Source organism: Protomyctophum bolini, assembly GCF_963924005.1.
Source record: "Protomyctophum bolini genome assembly, chromosome: 10".
In the NCBI taxonomy this organism is placed as follows: domain Eukaryota; kingdom Metazoa; phylum Chordata; class Actinopteri; order Myctophiformes; family Myctophidae; genus Protomyctophum; species Protomyctophum bolini.
Genome location: NC_137871.1, coordinates 19,957,221 through 19,967,313, shown reverse-complemented (window position 1 = coordinate 19,967,313; position 10,093 = coordinate 19,957,221). Strand labels below are relative to the sequence as shown.

At 43.6% G+C, this 10,093-nt stretch overlaps 1 protein-coding gene across 1 annotated transcript; it reads right to left on the bottom strand.

The window, feature by feature from the left end:
* Positions 1 to 2,251: 2,251 nt before the first annotated feature.
* On the bottom strand, positions 2,252 to 2,962 carry LOC308322884 (uracil phosphoribosyltransferase homolog; the record flags this gene model as incomplete). Its single annotated transcript, XM_080774373.1, has 1 exon — positions 2,252 to 2,962. The coding sequence occupies one exon, from the start codon at positions 2,960 to 2,962 to the stop codon at positions 2,252 to 2,254; it is 711 nt and encodes a 236-aa protein (XP_080630499.1).
* Between the last annotated feature and the right edge of the window lie 7,131 nt (positions 2,963 to 10,093).

Sequence of the window (10,093 nt, the reverse complement as noted above, 5' to 3'; positions counted from 1 at the left end):
CTCTCATGCCTCATTAACCCGCAGAGGGCACAGGAAATGGAACCTTTGACAAGTTGTCGGGGAGCGACTAACGACCTAATCAAGGGTTTCGCCAGCGGCTAAAGGAGCATTAAGCAAATGCCACAGGCTGCGCGTCTAAATGCAAGGGAACGGCAGAGGAAACACACAGAATAAGTAGGCGCAGACAGAATAAACTGTTACGGAATAGTGAAACTAGTGAAACTGAACTTAACTTGAAATTTGATGTGATCTGGTAGATTTACGTAAAGTGAAGATTGTTGAGGCGCTAGCCCCTCCTACAGGTTTAATGTTTGTTTTTAGTTCAATGTTTGTTTTAAAAATCACACCTGTTTGAAGTGAGGTGCGCTAATTATTAAAGTCTAACTCATGTTGATTAGGTGATGTAATGGTGATGTAAAACAAACAGTGCCAACACAAACATTAAATTCCATTAACAATAAAGAGACAATATGACGTAATTTTTTTAGTTTTCCCTTCATTGTCAATGGCGTTTGTGAAGTTGCCCGAACGGCCAAGGCTCCAAGAACAGTCAGAAATGCCGTTTCAGGGTATTTATTTCGCCCCCAAAACTCCTCCACCAAAGTCCAGTACAGATTCAACAGGACAATAACAATAATACTGAAAAATGACAAAATGAAATAAACACTTGAGCACACACTACTGAACAAAACCCAAATGGATAAGAGCTCTCTTCAGGCTGTACCTTGATCCCACAAGGCCCTGTAGCTCTCCCTCAGGGATGTTACCTGTGTCATTGCCAACATCTACCAACTCACTCACTTGTCCCTGCAGCCTCCCTTAAATAGGGGTGGATCATACCACAGGACACAGAGCAATTAGCAACCTTTCTTCTCAATAAATACTTATAAATAAATACTGCCATAAATAATCCCTTGTATAAAAGTAACCTAAACATACTAAAGATGTGTTACCATTAAACAAATATAAATAAGCATGAACACTCAATGACAAATACTCAAAGCATAAGAAGTAACCCCCCCCTCCCCTGCATAGCACTTGGCCCCTTCTTAAATCAAGGGCAATGCCACCAGCAGTGCAGGAGAGACAATTAGCAAACAATCAGTGAACACACAGTTTTCCATACACAAGTTTAAAACATTAGTCCTTGCATGTTATAGAAAGCAGTTTCAAGTGTCTTTGTATATAGGGCACGGGTTGCCCCGTGACAGCGTTTATTAAACAATCGTTGAACTAAACAAACATTAAACATATATAGGATGCCATTGACAATGAAGGGAAGATTTACATCATGTTGTCCCTCATTGCGTCATATTGTCTCTTTATTGTTAATGGCATTTAATGTTTGAGTTGGCACCGTTTTCATGGGCGCACTTTACCCATGAGCTTTCCCTGTGTAACTGGTCTCAACTCAACACACACCAACTATTAGGTCAAGTCAATTTTATTTAAAGAGAATTGGAAAATGCAAATTAATGGTAATTGCACTTCACGGACAATTATTATGCACACTTGTGGGCCGCTGTTATGTTAGCACATGTATCCAGGGCTAATATCTCTATTTTGTTTGTGGAATTTTGCAACATCAGGGGTTTCTTTATTTTTATTTGTTTCAAACCATACAATAAAAAATCTGAATAAAACTATAGATAATAAATAAATAATCCAACTATCTCAATAAACAATACATCATGAATGTGTTAAAAAAGGACCAGGACAAAGCTACAATATCCTACCCCTTCATGACAGTTTTATTATTATAGAACAAAATTGAGAGAGAAACAAATAATTCAAACATACACTAATACTTCAACACAACATGCAGTAGCCTCAGAAACCTTCATCAGCATCAACAGTTTCAATTTCCCTCCTCAGTGCTGTACTTCTTGAAAATGCTTTTCTTATATTGATGTTTAAAATGTGGCATATTGCTGTTTTATCTTTTCCTGACGTTCACTCGACAGAGTAACCCGGCAGACTGAAATTCATTAATATACATGTTTGAGTAGTGGAGACAATTAAAGGCTGCTCTTCCTTCCTTGGTCACAGCCGGTTTGAATCAATGCACTGAAAGGGACAAAACCATGTTTAATCAGATCATTGGATTGTCTCAGTAGCTGCATTCCGTACACTGATCACGGCTACGGTTTTGACAGCGACGAGGTGCGTTGTCTGACAGTACTAAGTTTAACCCTTACTACCCTTACTAATAGCTTCCCATATTTTCACATCGGAAGCCATTTGAGCACACTTAGCCTGTGCCAAAGTACCTCTGTCCAAAATGAGTTGGAGCCACGGGATGCACCTCTGTGGTCAGAATGGTTATGTCTGGGAATGCCTGGATGATAGACTTGGCTCCCCGTGGAGTGGAGAAGAGACTAAGGAGGATGATATGTCTGGGTTGGACGCCATGTTCTGTCAGCACTCTGACAGCCTCCGTCACAGTGTTCCCTGTGCTAATGATTGGGTACATGAGCAGCACCTTCCTTCTGTACACGTCTGGGGGGAACTTGGCGTAGTAGACCTTAACCCTCTGGGTCTCCTCGTCGGTCTGAATGAGAATCTTTCCGATGCGGATCGAGCGACAGCAGTCTCTAAGACCCTGCTCCATGGCCTCACCGCTCCTCATGATGCTGACCCCGCAGTTTCCCCTCTCAAACTGGACACCTTCGTACCGGTGCCCTGTGGGCGTGGTGACAGTGCACCCCGAATAGGGGAGCTGATTCAGCCCCTCTTCGACCGCCAGCCTGATCAGTCGCTCGGCACAAAACACAAAATCCCCTCTGCTGGTCATCTTGTCCCGGATTATTGTCTGTAATTCCCGGATCTGGTCGTTGAGCGGGAGCAGTTTTACTTGAGGCCACAAAGGCTCTTGGATCACCTCAGGCTGTGTGATCCGGACGCCACCTGCTTCGGCATTATACGCCACCGCCGCAGCCGGTGAGCAGAACCGAACCTGCATCATTGGTTGTACCTGGCAACTGTTGCCCTTCAAGCTTTGACTGGGACAAAGCATCCTGGGGGGGTATCAGTGTGGTCAAGACAAAATGAATGCTAGGCTTTATTTATTTAGCTTGTGTTCAATGCATGTGTTGTGAAATGTAAGAATGCCTTTGTTTAACATTGCTTAATGACATTACATTATCTGAGAATTAATTTAAAGGACAAAAACTTGGTTGTGATGACATTGTGATGTCATTGCATGATGAAGCCATTAGTAGAATGCCAATGACACTACTTCTTGTTGCTTGAATTATTTATGCATCCTTCATCTTCATATTAACATCACGTCTAACAGGAGTGAATATGTCAAAGATGTGACACGTCAGTTCAAATTCAGACGCCCAACGCTTGTGATCAGTGTCACATGTTACACCACAAACCTAACATACCCATATAATGGATACCTCTTGAAACTGGATTTTCAGGCCCGAAAAGTGTCCTGAAATAAATAATTTAAAAAATATATAAAAATATAACGTGTGTGAAGGCTGCTATGTGGCCTGAACATGAAGTAGAATGATCAGCTCTTTCTGGGTTGGGGTTCTCGTGTCAAGGGAAAAACCCATATCTGAGAACAATCTTTTTGTGGAAGCCATAGAGTTGGCCTATGGCAAGACGGGAGTGCAGCCTCCAGAACAGTGTCAGAATCCAAATCAATCTTTATTGTCACATCACATTTATTGGTTGTGCAGGCTCATCATTGCAGTTAAAAGATAAAGAGAAAAACATGAAGTGCGTAGTACATGACTAATCTGGCGGCGGTGGCTCAGGGGTAGAGTGGCTGGATGGCAACCGCAAGGTTGCCAGTTCTAACCCGGGCTCCTCCAGAGTTAGTGTTGAAGTGTCCTTGAGCAAGACACTGAACCCCTAATTGCTCCTGATGTGCTGGTTGGTGCCTTGCATGGTTTCTGCTGCCATCAGTGTATGAATGTGTCTGTGATGACTTCCGCCGTGGCTCACGCAGTCCTGTAAGTTGCCACAAGGTGAGGAATTCCCCACACGGTGAGTTTCCCTGTAGTGTTCCGAGTACGTTGACAGGCTAACCTCAATGCACCAAGCACAGCTGGCTCTCATCCTAGAGCACATAAGGCGGCCTAGTTAGTGACCTAACTAGTTAGTGACCCAGTTAGTGACCTGGGTACCTGGGGGGGACCATGTGCTACCCTATACCGGGTTAGTGACATGGGTAACTGGGCTGGGGACCATGTGCTTTTTGTCTCATTATTCAAGAGGTGGACTACAACACCTTGGATGTCTGTATACATCTTAGCAAATAAAGCTGGGTGTCTAGGACATCTACAGATATCTTAAGGCGTTTTATATTGATTAATTTAGGCCCCGGTCCCTACACTACATCTGCGATGTAGACTGGCGATATAGACTGGCGTTATAAGCTTGAGCCTATCTAGGTCACTATGCGTACGTGACATATCCGGCACGCACGCAAGACTCGTGGTGCTTGTTCATGCTTTCGGCCCGGCGCAGACATGAAAGCTCAGTTGAATTGAATGCAATTCTATGACGTAGATAGGCCCAAAATGGGTGGAGCCCACAACTTTTCCAACCCGGAAGAAGGGGTGAAAATGACTCATGCGCTGGGGAAGCAACTCCCTGATGGAGGTGAAAGGGGCGCCTGATGGAGGGGAAGGAACTGGTCAGAATAACATGTTCCTTCCACACGCTATGTCCGGCTGGGGAAACTCCCCCCCCCTGTCAGGTGAAAAGAAGCAGCTTGGACTCCTCATGCATAGAAGGATGCATGAGGTCAGTCCGCTGCCTCCCAGGATGGCATAGGAAGTGTAGAAAACAAAAAAAAAAGCTGGTTGCTTTCACTTTCGGTTCACAGACCTAGGGTAATTTTTGCCTCAAGTAAAGCCGCTAAGAATGGAAGGCATGGCAGAGGTGAAAATCATTAATTAATTAATATTTGCAGAGCTATGATAGAGGACAAAGATAAGGACATTCATTGATTCCGTGGGGGAAATCCAGGTGCCAAAGACAGTACAACAGTTAAAGGGATATTTCATTTTCAAACATGTTAACTCATTTTAACATGGTAGATTCATTGAATGCACCTGTCCTTGGTTCTAGTGACTGATATTGTCCATCTAATGCGTGAGGGGATGTAAGCGTTGATTATAGTCATAATCCCTTTAAAGGTATATTCAGTGATTTCACTTAATTCAAATATCACTTATTTTTAATAATAATCCTCCCTATAGAGTGTGCTGACCATAAGGAGTTCCTCCCTGTCCCCAGTTAACCCCTGGGGTCGTTTTTGGCTAGGTGGCCCAGCCTTCATCCAATCAGGATAGAGAGGGGGCTTCCGCCAATCACGATCGAGCAGGGGCGGGCCTTGGTGTGTGCCACTCTGCCCCTACTGTAGAGAGTGTGCATGTGCACATGTTACCGGGGGCGGACCGGGGGTTACAGGGGCGGACTGTGGCGGACCGGGGTTTTTTCAAATCACCCAAATCACTGAATGCTCCTTTAATGCGTGAGGGGATGTAAATGTTGATTATAGTCATAATCCGTAGGGGAATCTGTGACAGCTAAAAACGGCAACATTTAATAATTTATATGAATTACTTAATAATAATAATCTTCAATCTAATCCTACAAACTTTGGAAGCCAATGTTAGCCAATTAGGATGGAATATGAAATATCGGACAGATCTGTCTTGAGCACATGACTCATGTGCACATGACTCATGTGCTCAAGATGTGCGGGATTTTTGGACAGAATCTGGAGGAGTAATATACAAAAAAAATGTGTTTTGCAAAAGTCTGGCATCGACCGGTTTTAACGGTGCCGGATATTAGCTGGTAACGGACGGACACACGGACGGAGGGCAAAACATACTCTCTCTCCCCATACCTTCGGCTGGTGGAGACAACAGTTTAAACTTTGTAGGTTGTTAATGGTACCCCAACTTTAAAAAAAAAACTGCCTAATAATGACGAACACAACAACAAGTCTATTGACAAAATCTGACTATTCCTCCAATCAGGTATATTGAAATACATATTTGTTCTCTCATATTATCTAATACATTGACTGCCATGCATGAGCATTGGGCATAGATCTACGTCCCCTGGTGTTTTCAGTTATTACGCTAGAGGGCACTCTTCCCCAAGCTATGAATGATGCTTTGACTCCATGCCCATCCACTCCAATGATAAAGGATTTATTCAAACGCTTCTCTCTGTCATTATTTTTCTGATTTATTGTCTCACATTGCGTTTTGGGTGAAAACAAGCCATATTGAACTGCCAATAAGTATAACTAAAGAAAAGAAGGGCGCAGTTACAATGTTTTATTTATGAGACTCATCTTTCCAACGTGACATCTTCTGTTTACATCCGCATTGAAAATAATATTCTATGGATCTTGAAAGATGAGTAAAAATCACACTTGTGTGAAGTGAGCGGTGCCTTTCATCATGCATCACATTCCAACAACATCATACGTCACATTCCGTCCTCAGCCAATCAGCTGAGCACATTCCGTGCTCAGTGGCTTAATAACGCTGGCACTAAAGCAGGTAAATAATTACTTAATACTTGGCAGTTAATGTTTAAGCTTGTATTTGTTGTTTGAATAAATAAATGAAGAAAAAAAATCTAACTGACCAGATATCAAATTACAATCCATTAGGAAAATGTTAGGATCAAACATCACATAAAAACAAAACAAAACGTCTGCATAGATTCTAAATAGCCTGGGGACCAGACACGGATCTGCCTGGTGCAAAGGCTCTGTTCCATTTAGTGTAGCACATTGGTTCTCAATTTCTTTTCAAGGACCCCATAACTCTTACTCTTATACACCCGTAAGGGGGGTTATTTGGAACCCCCTGAAGGAAACATTAGGGAACCTTTCCAACAAAGGAACGTTGGTTCTAGTACTGGTTCCGTTCTAGATTCTTAATTGGAACCTTGGTGCTTTCACAGAACCAAGTCCATTTTTTGGTTCAGTTCCGAACAAACTTTTAGGATTCTGAACCAATTCATTTTCAGTGGAAACACTGAACTGGTTCAATATTAGACTGGAAAAAATAATCAAACCGGCTCAAAACTGGTGTAGCAACGTTGCCAGTGAGCCAAATTAACATGAACAATATCCTCACTCTGACTCTGTTTGACCAGAAAGGAACAGAGCCTTCATTACTATTGCTGGTAAGACCTGTCATGGAAATAAGGGAGAGGCCACATTTCTTTCCAATATGGGGCAGTGGATAATATTGTAAGTGGTGTACATTTAACTCTCATGTTTAAACTACATACAGCTACAAGCAGTGAATTCTTTGCGCGAGGGATAGACTATTTCATGGTGCAAAGTTAACAAGAAATGCACTACCCAATACCCTGACTCTTGTCAACTTGAATTGCATTTTTTAGCACTTTTCTTTACTTTGCTCAAAGCACTTTACAACACATTCATTCATACATTGGGAGTTGAAGCGACGAACAGTCAATGCCAGCGTCCTCACTTCCCGCATTCACACACCAATGGTGGCAAGTTCACACGGACCGACTCATTGGAGGCAATGTAGGGTTCAGTGTCTTGCCCAGGGACACTTCGACGTGTGGACAGGAGGAGCCGGGATTCGAACCGCCGACCCAGGGATCATTGGATGACCTGCTCTACCTCCTGAGCCACAGCCACCCAAACATTTAAAATAAAATAATAGTTGAGTCATCAGCCAATCCCTGATTGGGCAATCGATGCCACCAACATACGGAGCCAATCCAATTGGCCAAGGGGGCCACGACATACGCAGCAAGCTGCAAACTGATTGGCCGAGAGATGCCACCAAAAATACACAAACCCTGATTGAGCGAGGTAGTCACCGACATACGCAGCCATAAACAGTACTTGCGCTCTGCTCGCGCAAGTAAAGAGGATTTGTTTTTTTAGTGTTCCTTTTTGACAAAGCAATGCTTTGTAGATCTCGGTGAGCTACATAGAGAGTCCCATGTCAATGTTGGACTTCATGTGGCCAGCTATCCATGACGTCTGTGTATGTATCTATTATGACTCCAAAATAGGAAAAAGGCCCGAGGCAAATGGAAGCCCCATTGACTTACATTATAAGCATTGGCCTACTGGCAGTGTCCATACAACGGTTGACAGTGATCAATCCAACAGTTTGCAAGATTAGCCCCAGGCAGACAGAGCCCAGTCTTTCCTACTGAGCCCAGACCTTTTGGGTTATTTTTTTCTCAATGGATGGGTCACATCCTTTCTCGGCCATCTTGACATCCTGGCCAGGCTTTCCACCGGCCTGGGGCTGGCTGTGCCGGTAGTTGAAGTTCCGGTGCTGGCGGGGCTCTCGGTTGTGGTCGTCCTCGACACCCTGGTTGACGTTTCCGTCCTCTGGGTCCCGGGCCGGCCTGAGAGGGGCTGGGCCCCTTGGTCTGGCATTTGGACGGAAGCCCCTGTGGTAGTTCTTCCTCATTGGTTGGTCTGGAGCTCTCTGAATCTCGTCACCTTCACCTACCTCAGTAATCTCTCCCAGTGGTGCGTTGGTGTACGGGTGCCGACGACTGTGCTGTTGTTGCGGCATGTCTCCCTCCTCTGGGGTTCTGTCTGCACCCTCACGGCTGTTGTTGTGACCTCTGACTTTCCTGTCAGCTGCATACTTGCTCCCTTGCACCGGAACACCTCCTGGACCCGTGACGTTGGCTGCCTCTGCTCCCTTGTCCCCCTCAACCACATCGAATTCCACAATCTCTCCGTCTCCGACGCTGCGAAGGTATTTCCTTGGATTATTCTTTTTTATGTCTGTCTGGTGCACAAAAACATCCTCTTTTGTGTCATTCCTGTTTATGAAACCGAATCCGTTCTTGACATTAAACCACTTCACTGTGCCATAAACATTTGACGCGATGAGCTTCTTGTTCCCCGCCGAAGGTGCATCTGACAGGTGCAGCGGGTTCCCCGCTTCAGCAGAAAGTGGCTGCATGTCGACCTTGCTGCTCATGCTTAATGGTTGGTAAATGGCGTGTGTGGGTGGTGTCTTTCTAGTAGGTGTCCTGCTGCTTGACGGTAACCTGGCCTCTGAAGGCGGTGGTGGGAGGGCTGTAGTATAGTTTTTCCTCTACCTCACTCAATAAACCTGTGCCTGTCTCACTACCGATGTCTAAAGACTTTTACAATGCCTGCAGCACCTTATTGTCAGCTGCTCTGACATCTCATACAGCACAAACCGTTGCCATGCATGCTCAACAACGCCGATTTGTCATTCTTATCTGCATACGTTTGTATTTTTGAGGGGCCAATGCATGGCTTTTGAAGATTATGGCATATGGCAGCCAAGTCTATTTTTAATGTTTGTTTAGAGCATTTATGACGTAAATCTTTTGCCCACCAACTAGTCTATGGAATTTAAGGATATTACAATTTTGTTTAGAGCACTTATCTCATGAAATGTAATGCTTGTTTAGATAACTTTAGGTGTCAACCAATGATAGTTAATGATAGGGGCAGGTATGAATAAGATTTATCTTCTTCCAGCTCCATTTCTTTTCTGCTATGGAATATGTAAAAAATAAGTACAAATTAAAATGAATATAATCATGTAAAACCATAACTGAAATGAAATAAATAAATATGAAATGAAATGTTTGTTTAGAGCACTTATGGTGTAAATCATTTGCCAGCAAAGTCTGTGATACGATACGATTATTGTCAGCTTGCACTGAAATTAGTTTTACGTCCATGACGTCACCGTTCAAGATACAGACAAGACAGACTGTAGTTCCCCCTCCACAGGCCTACCAACATTTTTAGCGCAGATCTTAATTTGGCTATAGAGTTTGTTCTTATACTTATATAAGTAGTATATATATATACTATATATATACTTATATACTGTAGATATGCTGTTAAACCAGGCCGTGCTACAGTACAACATCACAGTTTGAACAACAGACGAAGACGTCATGTGGCTGATTAGTTAGTTCAGTCAGATATACTCGAGGGGTCATGCTGTGCTCAAGGGTGCATACATAATCATCATACTATAATTCAGCGAATGTCTGAATGTCTGTCTGAATGTCACTGACAGCGCGTTATCTCATCATT